Source organism: Carcharhinus amblyrhynchos, chromosome 17 (genome assembly GCF_965287045.1).
Source record: "Carcharhinus amblyrhynchos chromosome 17, sCarAmb.v2.hapA, whole genome shotgun sequence".
Lineage (NCBI taxonomy): Eukaryota > Metazoa > Chordata > Chondrichthyes > Carcharhiniformes > Carcharhinidae > Carcharhinus > Carcharhinus amblyrhynchos.
Genome location: NC_137340.1, coordinates 43585134 through 43605365, shown reverse-complemented (window position 1 = coordinate 43605365; position 20232 = coordinate 43585134). Strand labels below are relative to the sequence as shown.

The window sequence follows — 20232 nt, the reverse complement described above, 5'->3', positions numbered from 1 at the left end:
GAAACCCACGCAGACACGGGGAGAACATGCAAACTCCACAGAGACCATGATCCAAACCAGGAATTGAACCTGGGAACCTGGCACTGTGTGGCAGAAGTGCTAACCACTGTGCTATCTACAATACCCAGGACAGATTGTAAAAGATCTGCACTGGAATGTTGCATGATTTGATAAATATCAGTCAAAAGAAACAGTTTCAAATCAATGAGATAATTGCTCAGCGCCCAATTACATTTGCACGGCATTCAGACACACAGCGTAGGAGCGCCTCAATTTCAATCTGAATTTTTAGCCATACCCAGTGAGCAGTCATTGGAAGCCTACACCATGGGGTTTGTGTGCATCTACATGAAGTTTTGCCTTCCGCGGTCCACCTAACACTGGCCGAGGCACCTCTTGTGTAAGACAGTGGAAAACTAACAGTGATTTTGGAGTTTGCATGAGTAACCTGCCACTGTCTCCAGGAGAGGGAGCAAATGCAACAAAAGAAAGTGGATCACGATGATTTAAATCAAAATTAACTAACTAAAATGAAAATGGCAATTTTTGTTTCTTTTGTTCAACTTCTTGGGGGTCAGATAGGCTCCAGCTTCGCACTGGGCCACAATTATACCAATTCTTTAAAAGAAAACATGTAATATGGGCGGCATAGTGGTACAGTGGTTAGCAATGCTGACTCATAGTTCCAGGGACCCAGATTCAATTCCAACCTTGGATGTTTGCTCCTCACTGCGAGTGTGTGATGATAGTCAGTAATGAGGAACAGAATGTTTATTAGTGGTTTTGGTGATGCCCTATCCTACAGCGTGAGATTAGTGAGGTGTACAAAGCAAGAATGAGGTTGAATTTTGCTCATTTGGTCATTTATAATTATCCAATGCATCTGCAATACAAAGTATTCCACAGTAGTAAGCACTGCTGCCTCACAGCTCCAGGGACCAGCCTTGGGTGATTGTCTGTGTGCAGTTTGCACATTCTCCCCATGGGTGCGTGGGTTTCCCCCAGGTGCTCCAGTATCCTCCTGCAGTCCAAAGATAGGCAGATTAGGTTTTCTGGCCATGCTAAATTGTGTCTTAGTGTCCAAAGATGTATTGGTTAGGGTAATTAGCAGGATAAATATGTGGGGTTATGGGGATAGGACCTGGGTAAGATGTTCTGTTGGAGAATTGGTGCAGACTCGATGAGCCGAATGGTCTTCTACTGCACTGTAGGGATTCTATGATTCCATGAATTTCTTGTTTTGCATATGTAATTTTTGCCTTATGTTTTGTCTTTATAGCTACAAAATCATCGTTTTCAAACCATTTTAAAATCAATCAACAAATAATGGAGGTCACTAATTGTTTTGCTATTTAATCGAAGGTTAAATTCAGGCACAATAAATCTCAGATTTAGTTGCATTGGGAAATTTAACACAGGCGCACACCTAGATAACATTTGCTGAAAAGCCTTGAAACATGTAGTCTGAAAATAATATTTTTTGACTTCTACCAAGCCTCAATCCCACTGTCTTGTCTCATCATTCCTCCAAATGGCTTTAGAAACATATCTGCTGACCTATTTTACAGTAACCCCTATAAAGTGTTTTAAAAATACTGAGGTTAGAATTAATCTATTGTATCTTCTGTACTGGGTATAGAGCAAAGGGTAATTGTGTGACTGTGCTTGCTACGTAAGGTGCAATGATAAATGCTTGGAAAAATAAAACGGATTCAATCGGAGCATGTCAAATTACTGGAAAGTGGACAACCTGAAGTAATTCATGAGGCCACACAAGTTAATGACAACAGGTAGGTCATTCTAGCCCACAATGCTCAATTCAACAACAACGCTATGAGCTTCACTGCAGGGTTCTTTGTGTGTAATTGCAGGTATTTTTAACCCTTTTACAACAATTAAAATCAATTTGCACTTCTTGTGTGTGTTGTTACTGGCTGCTATAGATTTATTTTTATGTTTAAGGGAATGTTTTAAAATTCAGTTTTTTTTTGGCTACAGTCAGTTTATGCGGAGGGAATGCAGCTCAGAATCTGGGAAAGCAGGATAATCACTCATTTTAGCCATGTAGACTTTACTTAGGAGAGAGTTAATGGATTTTTGTTTATAGATGAAAATTTTCCCTGGGGTTTTTAATTAGATTGATTTGATGGGTCATGTGATAATGTTACTAATGGGAGGAGCTAGGTTTATAGCAGAGAAACAGCTCTCAATTCTGGCTAGGGTTTGTTTAAAGACAGAAGTCTGCAAGCTGCTCTGAAACTCAAAATCTCTTTGAAAGCTCCAAGGTGATTAACAAATATTAAAGCAAGAATGCTTGCGTTGGTAACTGTAGTTACTTAAAAAATAGATTTAATCTATGCAGTAATGAGGCTTATTTCGAACTGGAACACTGATATGTCAAAAATGAAAATTTCATTTTTTAAACTATTGTTCAACTCTTAAAAGTTAAGCAGCTTCATTTTGGTAGAGTTATATTTAAACTGTGTTACTAAATAGGGTTTGTTTTACTATAAAAGACCTCTAATTTGTCAGCAGATTTACTCTTGGAATGAAGCATCCTATCTTTACATTTATGCAAAAATAAAAAATTGTTAGGGTCTAGTCTAGCTTCCTTTTGCAATTTGGGATTCTGGTCCAACCCCCTAACATGTGCCAGAGGTCTCTGATTCATTCAGAGAACGCTGCATGGTAGCAAAATGTTATTGGGTCAGATTTCAGAATCAGCAGTAAACAAACAGCACCAATCATTCATTGCATTTAACCAGAGTCTTGGGTTTTTGTGTTGGAACTTGCTGTGATTCAAGAACCATTTCAACATGCCAGCTTTTACAGGGGACCTGTCAGAACAGAGCAAGCAACTGGGTATGTCCTTAACCGATTAGACTGAAGAATCCTTACACAGTCAGATAAAGTCTGAACTGGAACGTTTCAGTTTGAATACTTAATTCAATGTCAAATCATACAAAAAGCAAAGGGAAGGAAAGAAAACCAGGATTGAGTAGAGAGATAAAAAGACAAGAGCAAAAAAAAACTTAATTAAAAGCTGAAGGAATGGGACGTGCATTTCAATTCAAAGTCTACTGTGGGATTGAGGCTACTGGAGCAGCAGGGAAACTTGGACAGAAACTTCCCAATTTCCATGTTTAATTGCACACAAGCAGTCACCAGGGGTTGCTGTAAAATGTGCTGTTAAGTAATGGTGAGCGCTGATGGCTTTACTGCTATTTATACACCAAGATCTGGTTCATTGCCTAACATAGATCAAAGCTGTTGTTGCAGACTTTGTTCGAATGCAAAATACTGGTCTGTGGAAGGAATGCTGCTCATGAAATTGGAAGCACAGTTAACTTAAGGGCAGCACCATGGTTAGCAGTGCTGCCTCACAGCGCCAGGGACCCGAGTTCAATTCCCGGCTTGGGTCACTGTCTGTGTGGAGTCTGCACGTTCTCCCCATGTCTGCATGGGTTTCCTCCAGGTGCTCTGGCTTCCTCCCACAGGCTGAAAGAGCTGCTGGTTAGATGCACTGGCCATGCTAAATTCTTCCTCACTGCACTCGAACAGGGGCTGGAGTGCAGCGACTAGGGGATTTTCACAGTAACTTCATCGCAGTGCTAATGTAAGCGACCTGTGACACTATTAAATAAACTGTAAAACTTTGGATTCGGTACTATACATCTTCTATACTCAGGTACATGTGATTGTCCTATTATGGACTCTCACTGAGAGAGTATCTAGTTTAGCAAGAACCATAATTGGTCTAATCAGGTGGTTAAAATATTTAATTAGAATATTGTGGGACCCATCACAACGTAATTCATTTTAGAAGAGACAGGATCAAGAATGAGTTTTCTGCTCTTTTTGTCAAGTTTAATGGGTTCATAGGGCAGGATTTTTCAGCCCCACCTAAGAACCAAATATTCCTACCAGAGGTGTACGGAACTTTTAATTGTCCATCCTACCCGCGGCAGACAGGATCGTAAAATTTACCCCAAATCTTGTTTTAAGAGACTGGGGGATTCGGTGTGCTAGTTCACCTTTCTTACGCTGAGTTCAACAGCATGGTGGCACAGTGGTTAGAACTGCTGCCTCACAGCTCTAGGGGCCTGGGTTCGATTCCCAGCTTGGGTCACTGTCTGTGTAGAGTTTGCACATTCTCCCTGTGTCTGCATGGGCTTCCTCTGGGGCTCAAGTTTCCTCCCACAGTCTAAGGATGTGCGGGTTAGGTTGAGTGGCCATGCTAAATTGCCCATAGTTTCCCAGGATGTGTAGGTAGGGGAGATTGGCGAGATAAACGTGTGGGGTGTGGGGAAAGGAGCTGCGGTGGGTTTGTTGTCGTGCAGACTCGATGGGCTAATTGGCTTTCTTCTGCACTGGAGGGATCCTATTTCTATTTCAAATCTACTCAGTCCAATTACAGACAAAAGGCTCTCTTTTAACTCACCCAAGAGAAAGCTTGGGCAGCCTCAGAGCTATTTCCTCTGCAAGTAGGACTGCAAGACTAAACCGGTCAAAACAATCCTTGCATTAAGTAAGCTATCAACTTCAGGAGTCATACAGATGGCAGCTGCAGGAAATGGAAATATGAAACAGTGCGAGGTGACCTGTATGCAACCCAGGCTGCAGCTGAACGAAAGCTGCTTAATGGGAGTGCAACATCAAACAGAGCAAGATGCTCTCTTTCCCCAACACCTTCATTCTTGACTGCAATTGAACACATTCCAAGTTTTTTTTAGAAAAAGGCAGATCCTACCAAGGGGATTAAATAGACTTGGCTAACATCCAGAAGGGATGAAGAGTCCAGTCAACAGGATTCGAGTTAGGATCCACATTTGCAAAGTATGAAATGAGAAGGAAATACAGGAGCTGATAATCTACCTTGGTTTTCACAGGAACTACAAGCATAATGCTTTCAATCCGTACTCCAAAACTGCCATCTTCATAATAGCCAGGCTCTAAAAATAAAGAGAGATTTATCAGTTAATGTCCTACAGATATCAAAACACTGTACCCATTAGTTATGTCAGATGGCTATTACTGCATGAAGTGCAAAAGGAGTGTTGCTAATTCATTTTTAATGTGTTGTCTCATTTCCTCACTATTAGCTTTGATAACAATGAAACGGTTTTTTTAGGTCTTACTGAGCTATACATTCTGGTCTTTTCAAAGCACTCCTTCCTATGATAGGATTCCTTCTGTAACATGAATTTTAATCATTATTGCTCATATAATTAAGCAATCAGTGGTATCTAGCTGGGGAAAGGAATGAAATGCAAAAAAACTGGGAACAGACTGGTTTTTGATGTCTGCTGCATTAACAGTTCACCATTTGTATTAAATTTTCTCCCATGTCTTTGGTACATTAATGCATCACTCTGCAACATACTATTAATTTGCAAAGTTGTGCCATGTCATAAAGTAGAATATATTATCGACATTGAATGTCAAAACTCCGTGACTCAGCCTCCAAGAGCTTAATCTGGCGCTGGATTGAAAAGACATTAAAACATGCGAGCCCCCAACTATTCCATATCTTAGAGAAGGAAAGGTTTGCAAGAGCAGTAAAATATACTCCTTCAAGTCAGGATTTCTCTGATAGTAACTACAAATTGGTATGCCTGGGAAAAAGTCTGAGATCATGTACCAACCAACTCCTGAACAGTCTCTTCCCAGCTGCCATCAGACTTTAGAATGGACCTCCCTTGTATTAATCTGATCTTTCACTACACCCTAGCTGTGGCTGCAACACTATATTCTGCACCCTCTCCTTTCCTTCTCCCTATGTTTTCTATGAACAGTACGTTTTGTCTGTATGACGCGCGAGAAACAATAATTTCCAATACATGAGGCAATAATAAATCAAATAACCCGCCTGGTTATAGAAAGAGATAGAAAACAGAAGCTAAAGATAAACAGAAAGAACAGTGGAGAATATAAACTTATTAGAAAGATAATCCCAGGGCTGCTCCAAATCCCCTTTTGTGATTATTTTATAATAGGACTGAAAATGGCCATAGCTGACTTGTGGTGATTTAGGCCAAGGGTCACCACACTTCTGGCAAGGATCAAGGTTGAGAAAGCGGGGACTTCACAAATAACTGCAGCTGGTACGAGAACTGAACCCACATTGTTGGCATTGCTCTGCAGCCAACTGAGCTAACCAACCCCCAATATAACAGAACTAAGCAGCAGACGTCATAGTCAACAAAGATAGAGCTGGAGTCAATCTTCACTCAATCTAACATAAAAGCAAAATATGGCAGATCATAGAGGTCATCAAGGTTTACAGCAGGGAAACAGGCCCTTCTGCCCAACTTGTCCATGCCACACTTTTTTTAAACCCCCAAGCTAATCTCAATTGCCTGCATTTGGCCCATTTCCCTCTGCACCCCTAGTACCCATGTAACTATCTAAGTGCTTTTTAAAGTTAAATTTTACCCACCTCTACTACTACCTGTGGCAGCTTGTTCCAGACACTCCACCCGTTGTGTGAAAAAATTACCCCTCTGAACACTTTTGTATCTCTCCCCTCTCACCTCAAATCTATGCTCTCTAGTTTTAGACTCCCCTACCTTTGGGAAAAGATATTGACTATCTACCTTGTCTTAAGCCCCTCATTATTTTATAGGCCTCTATAACATCACCCCTCAGCCTCCTATGCTCCAGAGAAAAAAGTCCCAGTCTATTCAGCCTCTCCTTATAACTCAATCCATCAAGTCCCAGTAGCATCCTAGTAAATCATTTCTGCACTCTTTCTAATTTAATAATATCCTTTCTATAATAGGCTGACCAAAATTCCACATGTGGCCTTACCAATGTCTTCTTCAACAAGACGTTCCAACTCCTGTATTCAATAACAGATTCTGGAAACCTGTCTCAGTCTAACATTTGTTGAGATTGTGAAACATTACAAAGTAGGACTGCCTAACTCCAACTGCGCCACAGTTAGGTGTCTCTCTAAATGTGCTTGTGAAGCCCACAATTACTGCTCTCCACCTGCATATAATTAAACACAAATTATATACAAGAGACAGTAGATCCCACAAGTCTCAATGTGGCCCAAGGAGAGCAAGGAAGTGACGGTGAGAAGGTATCAAAACTATAAATTACAAAGTTGCCATTGGAAAATATTAACCTCCATCTTGTGTGCAAAGCAATATATTTCATTTAATATTTTTTCGTATGCATTCACTGTGCCCTCCAACAAGATATGAAAGTGTTTGTCATAAGGATTATTAACAGAGATAGATGGTGTAAGTTGCTGAAATTTGTTATTGTACAGTTGACTATATTGCTTACTTAATCTGTTTGTGAATACATCCACACTCTGCAATGCAGACTTACTAAAAGCAAAATACTACGGATGCTGGAAATCTGAAACAAAAACAGGAAATGCCGGATAAACTCAGCAGGTCTGACAGCATCGATCGAAAGTGTAACAGTTAACCTTTCGAGTCCCTATGACCATTCTTGAGAGCTAGACAGAGGGAGAAATGTGATGGATTTTATACTGTGTCAAAGGAGGTGATGCAGTTGGAGCAGAGTCACGATGATCCTTTAAACGCAGAGGCTGGTGAGGTGGAAGGCGAGGACAGGATTAACCTCTGCTAGTTCCACCATCTCCAGCACGATGCCACCACAAAACACCACAAATATTCCCCTCACCCTTCCGGTCAGCATTCCATAGGGACCACTCCCCAATCACCCCCAGCTTCTCATCCCCTTCCCATGCCACCTTCCCTTGGAATTGCAGATGGTGTAACCCTTTACCCTCTCCCTCCCACCTGTTCAAAGCCCCAAACACTCCATTCAGCAACATATCGTTTGCACCTCTTTCAATCTGGTCTACTGAATTTGCTGTTTCCAGTGCAGTCCACTCTACATTAGGGAGACTAAATGCAGACTGGGTGACCCCTTTGTGGAACACTTTCATTCAGTCCGCAAACATGACCTTCTGTCACTTGTCATTTCAACCCTGCATCTGATTCTCTTGCCCACATGTCAATCTGTGGCCTGTTGCAATGTTCCAGTGAAGCCCAATGCAAGCTGGAGGAGCAGCACCTCAACTTCTGATTAGCCACATTACAGCCCTTCAGACTCAACATCGAGTTATACAACTTTAGACTGTGACATTTTTCCTCCATCATGACCCTTGGTTGTTAATATCCAAAACATTTTTTGGTCCCAATGTAAAATCTCCATCCCCCACTGGGCCATCTGTCACTTGTTTCTTGGTTTTGTATTCACTGAGCACTCACCTTTGTTCTCCTATTAATGCATTCTGATATCTTGCCTTTATGCCATTTTAAGCACCTTCTCTGGTCTGTCACACTGCCACAGTTCCTCTGCCTCATGATCTACACATCTTTGTTGCAATGTCTCCATTACTGACTTTCTACTGTACTGCTGCTGCCGCCTCACAGCGCTAAGGGCCAGGTTCAATTCCTGGCTTGGGTCACTGTCTGTGTGGAGTTTGCACATTCTCCCCGTGTCTGTGTGGGTTTTCTCTGGTTTCCTCCCACAGTCCAAAGGTGTGCAGGTTAGGTTGACTGGCCACGCTAACTTGCCACTTAGTGTCAGGGGGACTAATAGGGTAAAGTAAGTGGGGCTTACGGGGAGAGGGCCTGGGGAGGGATTGTGGTCAGTGCAAACTCACAAATGGCCATCTTCTGCACTGTACGTTATCAATGAATCCATTCCAGCTGCTCACCTACTTATACAGTATAGCATGCATCACATTTCTCCCTCCCTTTAGCTCTGAAGAGTCATACAGACTTAAAATGTTAATCATATTTCTCTCTCCACAGATGCTGCAGAACCTGCTGAGTTTCTGCAGCATTTTCTGTTGATTTTCTGGCAAAGTGCCAGAGCCCAAATAGAAAAAAGTCTCAGACTCCCAAAGGCAGCTTGGAGCACTTCACACATTATAGTTACTTTATGAAATTAACTGCTGTTATGTAGGGAAGAGTGACAGACATTAGGTCTACAGCAAACACCTCACAACGCAGCAACAAGGTAAATGAACAATAGTCACTGATCATAGAAACCCTACAGTGCAGAAGGAGGCCATTCAGCCCACTGAGCCTGCACTCAGGCCCTATCCCCTTAACCCCACATATTTACCCTGCTAACCCCTTAATCTATGTACCCCAGGACCGGAAGGGGCAATTTAGCATGGGCAATCAACCTAACCCACACATCTTTGGATTATGGGAGGAAACCGGAGCACGTGGAGGAAACCCACACAGACACAGGGAGAATGTGCAAACTTTACAGAGACAGTGACCCAAGCCAGGAATTGAACCCAGGCCCCTGGAACTGTGAGGCAGCAATGCTAACCACTGTGCCAACCTGTTATGACCTGGGCAACTGCTAGGCAGAAGACACCCAGAAATTTCCTAGAATTCAGCTGGATTAAACAACAGCAACATCAAAAATGTGAGTAATATTAGAAATAGCCACCAGAAGTGGCTGAGTACATTAAACTAATGAGAAGTATTTCAAGTTTATGCTGCATTTAACACGCTAGAATTTTTTAGTGGAGGAAAAAAAAAGCACTATGAAATTATTCATGCCAATATGCTGAATTAATCAGCTCCTGATTGAAGAAGACCTCATTTTCACCCCTCTATTGCTGACATTTCTGTCAAGTACAGACTTTGCTGACGGGTTTGACTCTGCATCTCAAAAAATATTACCGTTTTGCTGACTGAAGAGTTGCCTTTTTGTTCGTTCATGGAAGGGAGGGGGAAGGGAAAGAAACAAAATTATTTTGCGAGAAAATCTACTTTTTAAACGCGAACATTTTTGCAAAGATGTTGACAGGAGGAATTTCACTCCCTGGATGTCCATTGTACTCTATGAATGCACTAACACCTGGGTTTCCAGCCCCTTTAGACACTGTTGAAAAAAAAATCAGAGACTGCACAAGAAATATACCTGCAATTAGATTGATCAAAATCAGGACAGGCCCAATGGGGGCGAGATGTCTTTTCAATCAAGGAACACCCCCACCCCCTCCTAGTGCTAATGAACAGAGCCAGGGTCTCCTGGTGTTCATGATGGGGAGATGTCAACGTTGGACTGGGGCGGGCACAGTAAGAAGTCTCACAACACCAGGTTAAAGTCGAACAGGTTTATTTGGTATCACGCACATTCGGAGCACTGGTGTTGGCACAGGTTTTTGGCTGAAGTGTAGGGAGAGACAGAGAGGGAGTGCACGTGAATCACTTTATGCTCGGATACTGAGGGATATCCCTGTGGGTGAGGGTGCCGGTAGTGGCCAAAAAATGATTGAGAGATAGAGATAGAGGGAGAGTTTTTACAGGATGTGCATTTTCTTTAAACTACTCAAGGTAGAATAAAGCTTGAAAATTGGAAGGGTAATTACGTGAATCTCAGAGCGAGTGTGCAGAAGAGCGAATGTTAGGTGGAGAGAATGTGGAAGGTAGCAATCAAGCTGTAAGTAAAACAAAAATAAATATACATGTTTACATGTATAATTATTTTTTATACAGAAAATATACTTGTGTAACATGGTGGAATCTATGTGACACAAGAGAATTACACCTCAGAAGGAGTCTGAGAATCTTTTCTATAATAGACGACACAAAGATTATGATATACTGGCATCTGGTGACAGGAAACCAATACTACACTTTCTTACAGGCTTGCTTTTTTAATTTATTTATTTAGTGTGACACTATAACGTATATCGTACATGCTTGGTTAGCACATTGTTCTTATCCATTGCACACGGTCAGTGGGGTATAAAAGCAAATTACTGCAGATGCTGGAATCTGAAACCAGCAAGAAAATGCTGGAAAATCTCAGCAGGGCTTGCGATACCTGTGAGGAGAGAAAACAGCTGATGTTTCGAGTCCAGATGACCCTTTGTCAAAGCTGGACAGCGTCATCTGGGGTACTTCTGGACAACTCAAGCACCTGTGTTGACAACGGACGGGAACAGTTTTCAAGGAAATTGCAAAACAGGTTACACATCACCAGCGTCAGGGGGCCTTGTGGACTTGTCTCAGCATTGGAGGTTGGATATCCTTTTCTCCTGGCAGCCTGCCCATTCATCTGCAACACTGCGGCTCAACATCGTACATCCCCTTTACTCACCGTCACTCAGAATCATTCCAGCCTCAAGAGGCTCATCCAGCAATGTTTTGTAACTGATGCTGCAAGGCCCTTCATGAACATTGAGGAAAGATCCAACTCCATGTCCAGTTCCGTGCAGGTAATCCAAACCATGATCCCAAAGGGTGGCTCTTGCAAAAGAGTCCAGTAGGTGCCCTGGCAGGAAGAAGCAGAGCAGAGGTGATCATACTAAAATGAGTTTTATATATTGGACCTCACTACTGTGTCAGGAATTCATCACAAAGCACTTATGTTCCACAGGATTTGAAACAAGCCAGTATACATTTGTGGAATTCTATTAGGAAAATAAGACATTTCCCAGGGCAGAAAAGAAGATTAGTTTATGTGCTTTACAGTACTGGCAAACGTGAAGAAAAATCAGGAGATTGCAAAAGAGAATGGCCCCAGTGCCACAGTTTTCAAAATCACAGCTGACTGCGACTTCATTACACTGAAGGACAGCACGATGGCACAGTGGTTAGCACTGCTGCCTCACAGCGCCAAGGACCTGGGTTCAATTCCAGCCTCAGGTCACCGTCTGTGTGGAGTTTGCACGTTCTCCCCGTGTCTGCATGGTGTTTTTCTTCCCAGTGCTCCGATTTCCTCCCACAGTCCGAAGATATGCGGGTTAGATTGATTGGTCATGCTAAATTTCCCCCCAGTGTCAGTGGGATTAGGAGTTTAGTTTATTTATTTATTAGTCACAAATTGGCTTACATTAACAGTGCATGAAGTTACTGTGAAAATCCCATAGTCGCCACACTCCGGCGCCTGTTCGGGTACACAGAGAGGATTTAGTACAGCCAACTCACCTAACCAGCACATCTTTCAGACTGTGGGAGAAAACCGGAGTACCTGGAGGAAACCCACAAGACACAGGGAGAACATGCAAACTCCACACAGACAGTGACTCAAGCCAGGAGTCGAAGCACTGTGCCAACATGCTGCTCCATAAATATGTGGAATTATGGGGAAAGGGCCTGGATGCTTGTTGTCAATGCAGGCTTGATGGCTTGAATGGCCTCCTTCTGCACTGTGGAGAATCTAGGATTCAGCTCCTGTCATTCATAGACAGCTACTTGGCCTATTACTATCTCAAAGTCTGTTGTTTCTGAAGGGCGGTCAGCCAGTGAGCTGACAGAACTGGTCAGTTTGAATGTTCTGTGAAGCTATGGTCTTAAGTCTCCATCATGCAGCCCTATCACTGTTCCTGACCACCACCACTTTCTCGTGTTGGATCACTTTGTTCACGATTGTTGTGCTGTGCTCAGTTTCATCCACTCATCACCAAAGTCACTTGCCACAGGTTGGACAACGTTGTTCACTACAGTCCTGGTGCCACGGAGACCTTCACACATGCCTTCATTGTTTCTGGGGATGACCATTCCAAAACTCTCTATTCCCCCACTCCATCATAAACTACAACCTTCCCATTGCTCTGCCACATATTATCTCTGTCTCACTTCCATGACTTTCACACAAGGCTCCAGGTCCTACAAGTCTTTAAATCTTTGTTCTCATCTGTAAATTTCCCCATGAAGATTCCCCACCCTACTTTTCAAATTCTCCTCTGGCTGGACTTCTGTGCACTGCCCCCCTCCGTCTCTGCCCCTGAAATTGTCACCTTCAGAAGTTTTAATTGAAAACACTGAAGACTGCTGAAGTAGGGCAGCATGGTTGCACAGTGGTTAACATGGCTGCCTCACAGCATCAGAGACCTGGGTTCCATTCTCAGCTTGGGTCACTGTTTGTGTGGAGTCTGCACGTTCTCCTCATTTCTGTTTTCCTCCAGGTGCTTCGATTTCCTCCCACAGTCTGAAAGATGTGCATTGGTTGTACTAAATTCTCCCTCAGTGTATCCAAACAGGTCCTGCAGTGTGGCTGGCAGCCATTTCAGACCCACACTTAACTTCTGCCTCTCCTCAGGACCTATCTCCAACCTACCTCCTAATCTCCCTTTTGCAGCCTCCATTTTCCTGACGCCTATTTGTGAGGCAGCTAGAGACATAACCTACACTCAAAGCTCAGTGTCAGTGCTAGCTCTTGGTAAATTGACTGGGAGTAATATATAAAGCTTTGAAAGTGGGTTTGGGGTGGCCAAGTGCCTTGGAACGGTGTGGAAAGAACTGGAAGCCAATGTGAATGACAGGGTCTGGTTGCAGTGCTGAGGGATACAGATAAGCTGAGACAGAATGAATGCTTATGAATACCGCAGTTGCCTAATCAGCCGCTTAGTCAATTGTAGCGCAGAAGCTATTCAATTGGTTTAAAGCAGGAAGGATGCCAACATGTGAAGAACATCTGGAATGCACCAGGATTTACATTTGAGATTCTAATATGATGTTTGGAAAAGAACAAGCAGCACAACTGCACTTTCCCAATAAGACGGCATTTTTTAAAAGTTTATTTATTATTGTCACAAGTAGGCTTACATTAACACTGCAATGAAGTTACTGTGAAAATCCCCTAGTCGCCCCACTCCAGGACCTGTTTGGACACACTGAGGGAGAATTTGGTATGACTAATGCATGCTTTTCAGACTGTGGGAGGAAATCAGAGCACCTGGAAGCAAACCACACAGAAATGAGGAGAACGTGCAGACTCCGCGCAGACAGTGACCCAAGCCGAGAATGGAACCCAGGACCCTGATGCTGTGAGGCTGCCGTGTTAACCACTGTGCACCATGCCACCCTACTTCAGCAGTCTTCACTGTTTTCAATTAAAACCTCTGAAGGTGACTACTTCAGTGCTCAATCCAATGACACTGTCCACTCTGTGCCTTACCACTCCAATTCCCAGTACATTGGCCGTCGGCTAAACTCTAACCAAGTTTAATGTATGCTTTAGTGCCTTGTTTCTAGGCCAATCAAGAACCCCCACTAACCATGGTTATTTCTGTCATTTTAATATGATGTGGCAATGCCTGTAAACTGTGTGTGCCTTTCTATGCTCTGCTTGAGACCAGAACTATCCACTCACCTGACGAAGGGACAAACCCCGAAAGCTTGTGGGTTTCCTATCAAGTAAACTTGTTGGACTTTAACCGGTGTTGTGAGACTTCTTACTGTTTTACTATGAGACAGAGGAACTGAATATGTAAGTCAGAAGGATGGGGGACTGTCTTTTGGGTTGAAAGCATAGATGAAATCTTTGCTAAAGAACAGAACTGAGAGGGGCAGCATCTTGCATCTCAGGTCTTGTCTTGTTTTGGGAGCTCATAACATCAGTATATTGCTTCCCAACTAAACCTGAATAATTATAAAGCACTGACAGTTCTTTCCTACCACATTGATTGACTTTACTGAAAAAAGAGACATGCTATCAAAGCTTTCCCTCTTGCACGTATCAGGATAGCACAGAAGAATTTTTCAATGGGAGAACAATAATTGATATTGCACGAGAACAAAACCCATCTACCCATCTAATGTCTTTCGGGAAAGGAAACTTGCCGCACTACTTGGTCTGGCCTATAGGTGACTGCAGACCCACAGCAATGTGGTTGACTCTTAAGTGTCCTCTGAAATGGCCTAGAATGCCAATCACTTCAAGGGCAATTATGGACGGGCAACAACTGCCAGCTTCACCAATGATGCATATTCCCCATGAAAGAATAAAAGAAGTGTAGATTGGTTAACAAGTGGATTCTGACTGATGGAGGCGCTGTCATGGAGAATGTAGAACAGTTAACTTCCCAACTTTGTTCAAATTCAAACCAGGCAGGTCAACTCCCATTGCACAAAGCATTGCCTTGGTGAACGAGCCAGGGAATTAATATTACATATGTTTGTGTTCAGCTGAAAAAGATGCAATATTTGAACATGTTCCATTTGTCTACAAACGTTTAGAGAATGCCTCCACCAGAGTCCACTTGCCAATCAATCAGCACTTTCATCTCAGGCAGTAAAAATTGTTCTCTCATTCCCATTGGAATTTGAGTACAAGATAAAAAGTTTTGATAGCATGTCTCTTTTTCCAACACTGCTCAAGTACTTCTAAACGGCTATGAACTGTATTACCTTTGGTACCGCTTGGGAAAATTGTTGAAGCCAGACAGATATGCCCCTTCAACACACAAGTGAAGCACTCCTGAGGATAATAGAAAGCACATGTAAAAACGGATAAAATATATTTCAACACAAATATATTTTACTTACAGCCTCTAAAAGATCTGAGGGCTTTTAAAAAAAAATCACATTTAACTACATTACATACAGGATACAGAATATCCTCCTCATCAATCATGTATTGTTTTATCATCAAACTGTTGCAACGATGATCACTATTCCTCTCAAGACAGATTGTCACAAAAACTGGTCAAAGCTAAATCATGCAAAATCTCCAGAGGAAACTATAAATACCAGAGACCAAAAATGATTTCAAAGTGACTCAAAGAATCCCAACAATGCAGAAAGAGGCCATTCGGCCTATTGTGTCTGCATTGACAACAATCCCATCCAGGCCCTATCCCTGTGACCATGTAATCACCCTGCTAATCCCCTTGACATTAAGGAGCAACTTAGCATGGCCAGTCAATCTAACTTGCACATCTCTGGAGTGTGGGAGCACCCGCAGACACGGGAGAACGTGCAAACTCCACACAGACAATCACCCCAGGCCAGAATTGAACCCGGGACCCTGGTGCTGTGAGGCAGCAATGCTAACCACTGTGTTGGTTATATATTTGTGGCAATCTGCCACAGCCACCTACACTAGCCATTTCATTACAGATGTAAACCTATGCAAGTGCTGATAATCCTCCGCTAACTTTACAAACCAGTGACTCACTGGTGGAGATCCACATATGCAAATGATCGACTTATTAACCACTAATGTTAACAAAGAAATCTTCTATCTGATGCTTTCCATAGAAAAGACTACTTACTCTCAGTCTCAAGAAAATGTATAATGCTAACTAGAACTGTCCTTAAAGTCGTGGCACAGGGATAGACACAGTATGAATCAATTCAGGTTAAAAACAGCATTAAGTAAAATTACAGAGAGAATACAGCCCAGAAACTGGACATTTAGCCCAACCAATCTATGGTGGCATTTCTGCTGTACTTGCACTTCTTCCCATCCTTCCTCATCTAACTCTATCAACATATCCCTCACTTCTCTTCCTTATCTACCTCTTCCTTACAATGGGGACAAAGTGGAAATGGTCGAGAGCTTCAAGTTTCTTGGTGTCCAGATTACCAACAACCTGCCCTGGTCCCTCCATGCCGACGTTACAGTTAAGAAAACCCATCAACGCCTCTACTTTCCCATGACATGTCCACTATGATTCTCACCAACCTTTACAGATGCACCATAGAAAGCATTCTTTCTGGTTGTATCACAGCATGGTATCACTCCTGCTCTGTCCAAGACCGCAAGAAACTATAAAGGGTTGTGACGAAGCCCAGTCTATCATGCAAACCAGCCTCCCATCCATTGACTCTGTCTACACTTCCTGCTGCCTCAAAAAAGCAGCCAGCATAATTAAGGACGCCACGCATCCTGGACATTCCCTCTTTCACCTTCTTCCATTGGGAAAAAGATACAAAAGTCTGAGGACACATACCAACCGACTCAAGAAGTTTCTTCCCTGCTGCTGTCAGACTTTTGAATGGACTTTACTTTGCAATAAGTTGATCTTTCTCTGCACCCTAGCTATGACTGTAACACTACATTCTGCACTCTCTCCTTTCCTTCTCTATGTACAGTATGCTCTGTCTGTATAGTGTGCAAGAAACAATACTTTTCACTGTATACTAATACATGTGACAATAACAAATCAAATCAAAAATAAGTGCTATTCATTTCAAATGCTTCCGGTGATGGTGGAGTTCCACATTCTCAGCAAGGACTAAAGAATTACCTTTGTAATTTCCTAATTGATTTCTTGATGACTATCTTGCATTGATTGCTCTTTGCCACAATCGGAAATACACCCCATGTCTACTCTATTGAAACATTTTATCATTTAAAAGACCGTCATTCAGTCACCTCTTTTCAAAAAAAAAAGCAACCCAAGCCTTTCCCAAGAGGCATAACCTTGCAGATCTGGCACCTTTAGTAGCTCAATTAACTGGTTAATAACTAGATTTTAGCAGCTTCATGAACTACTTAATGGTACATTGGTGGTCACAAAAGAGGTTAACATACCTTCTCATACTCGGAAGGAGTGCCAAAGTGCATTGTCCGTGTGACATCTGTAGTTCCATCCCTAGTTAAAGCACAAACAGCAGTTTACTCTTACATGAAGAGCCATCAATCTAAATCTCCTTAAATAAAGAAGTTTCATATGTATTCACAATTAAAGGCAACTGCATTAATGATGCAAGATCCAACAATATTAGTTTTTAGTTTATGTATTTATGTCACAAGTAGGCTTACATTAACGCTGCAATGAAGTTACTTTGAAAATCCCCTAGCAGCCATACTCCAGTGCCTGTTCGGGTACACTGAGGGAGAATTTAGCATGGCTAATACACACCTAACTAGACCAATTTACAGAACTGTAATGTTGGGGACATGATACAAGGTCCTACAAACAGCAACGAGATAAATGCCCAGTAAAGCTGTTTTAATGTTTTCAGTTGAACATAAATGTGAACCAGAACATCAGGGAGAATTTCAGGCATTTCCTCAAAATAGTGTCATGCGATCTTTCACGTCTACCTTGAGGACAGATGGAATCTCAGTTTAACATCTCATCCAAAAGACGACACCTCTGACAGTGCAACATTCTGAGCAGAAACTGATAGCCAAGTTCTGCACACATGAGGATGGCCTCAACCGGGTTCATGTCAAACTATCTGTAACCCCCACTACTTGCTTTGGCTTGCAAAATCTCAATAACTGTCCTGTCTGGAGACAATACACATCTCTTTAACCTGTGCTTAACGCTCTCTCCACTCACATTGTACCTTTAAGACTTGATTATCTGTAAAGACTCGCATTCCAATCATTACTTTGTAAATTGAGTTTGTGTCTTTATACGCCCTGTTTGTGAATAGAACTCCCACTTATCTGACGAAGGGGCAGCGCTCCAAAAGCTAGTGGCCTTTGCTACCAAATAAACCTGTTGGACTTTAACCTGGTGTTGAGAGACTTCTTACTGTGTTTACCCCAGTCCAACGCCAGCATCTCCACAGCAGTGCAACATTCTCACAGTACTACATTACATGCTCAAGTCTCTGGAGTGAGGCTTAAACCTACGACCTTCTGTCTCAGAGGTAAGAGCACTGCCAAAACTTCAGACCGATACACAGATCGCCATCACGCTACTGAAGTGAGACATCTTTGGACATTATTCCTTGTCATGAAGAACCCATTCGGGGGCCCTCTCAGAAGTTCTTTCACTGGGGGCAACAAGAGGAAAGTCCCTCACATCAGCCGGCATGCTAACTGTCCAGAAAAATAAAATGTCTCCAAACATGCCAAATCAGAGGAGGAGTGGGAGATTAGCAACAGCAGGAAAGAGCTTGCATGTGAAGGTTGACTCTCTTTCAAAGAGTGAAAGAGATTATACTTAACAGTTGGTATTCTCTAATGTTGAACTGCTGCATGTCAAATTTTTCCCAAATTAGAATCTACATATTGACACCATCAGTGTGAAATTCTCCTGTTTTTCCATTCAAACTGGTTAAGTTCTTTCCATTGAATCTGTTATATGGAGCCTGTGTCTAAATATGAACCGTTAAAATTACTTCCCTAATAATGGAATTGGCGATCAATATTTTCATAAGTCTACAATGCCACTGAGCAAAAGTAGCCAAACATGTTGCCACTATGGGCTAGAGTCAACTAAAGAAAAGTTACTAAAAGGCAGCATGACAAACAGTCCAATTCACCACCATGTTATAAATATGGAGACCTGTTCCCAGGCTTTAGTTTCCAGCACCAATTGTTCAGTTTCAATTGGAAGCAAATGCCACAGAATTGAAATCCATCTGTCTATTAAGTTATAAGGAGATGCTGGCTTGACTGGGACTTTCTTCCCTGGAGTGTAGGGGGTGGAGGGGTGATCTTATGAAGTTCTATAAGATATTAAGGGGCATAGTTAAGGTAGATAGTCAACATCTTTTTCCAAAGGTAAAGAAGTTTAAAATTAGAGGGCATAGGTTTAACGTGAGAGGGGAGAGATACAGAAGTGTCCAGAGGGGCAATTTTTTCAGAGAGGGTGGTGAGTGTCTGAAACAAGCTGCCAGAGGCAGTAGTAGAGGTGGTATAATTTTGTCTTTTGAAAAGCATTTAGACAGTTACATGGGTAAGATGGGTATAGAGGGATATGGGTCAAATGCAAGTAATTGGGACTAGCTTAGTGGCAAAAACTGGACGGCATGGACAAGTTAGGCCAAAAGGCCTGTTTCCGTGCTGTAAACCTCTGTAACTGTATGACTCAAACCTCATCAGCACGCGGACTAAGATATTACTTCCATGCAATCATAAATGAATGATCTGTGATCACAGATGTCATTTTTGAGATCAAGGCCTTGTCTGCCTGTGTAGGGGAAAAAAATCCCATAACTGTTTTTGAATAAATGTAGTGTGTGCTTCCACATTCTTCCATCTAACAAAACAGATAATGCGGTCAGTCACTTGACTGACATTTGTGGAATTATGCTGTGCATCAGTGAACTTAATTACTTAGCGCATCATGACAATCATCTGTGCAAAGCACTTAAGAGGCTTGTCAATGACATAAGGTGCTCCAGAAATGAGAGCTTCTCCTTTCCCTTCAGAAATAACTAATCACTTGCATATAGATTATACCGGTAAATGATTTTTTTGTTTTAAAAAAGTGCAGCTCTTGTTTAATTTACTACAATATCTTACCTGTACTGAGCACCAGAATCCAAAAGGTAGACTTCATTCACTGATAAAGTTCTGTTTGTGTGCGGAGTGGGTCTGAAAATTTAAACAAGTCTGAAATTTAAATAAGCTTCAAGTACAAGTATTTATTATACTGCATACAAATGTCCCTCACAACAAGTACAAGAGGCTTAGCCTTCAAGCCTGTTCTGGCATTCAATGAGATCATAGTTAATCTGAATTGTAATTTCTAATTCATTCCATATCCTTTAATAGCCTTACTCAAGTCTAATT

The 20232-nt window shown here is 42.2% G+C and overlaps 1 protein-coding gene across 3 annotated transcripts in view; it reads right to left on the bottom strand.

The window, feature by feature from the left end:
• The window catches only part of xpnpep1 (X-prolyl aminopeptidase (aminopeptidase P) 1, soluble), an 89473-nt gene that overhangs the window by 7944 nt on the left and 61297 nt on the right, over window positions 1-20232 (bottom strand). For all 3 annotated transcript variants that reach the window (XM_080205874.1, XM_080205876.1, XM_080205875.1), the window contains 5 exons: window positions 19963-20034; window positions 17287-17347; window positions 15156-15225; window positions 11122-11295; window positions 4876-4952 (listed from right to left, as the gene is read on the bottom strand). In XM_080205874.1, the coding sequence (XP_080062000.1) occupies window positions 4876-4952; window positions 11122-11295; window positions 15156-15225; window positions 17287-17347; window positions 19963-20034 (454 nt within the window). The remainder of the gene's footprint in view (window positions 1-4875; window positions 4953-11121; window positions 11296-15155; window positions 15226-17286; window positions 17348-19962; window positions 20035-20232) is intronic.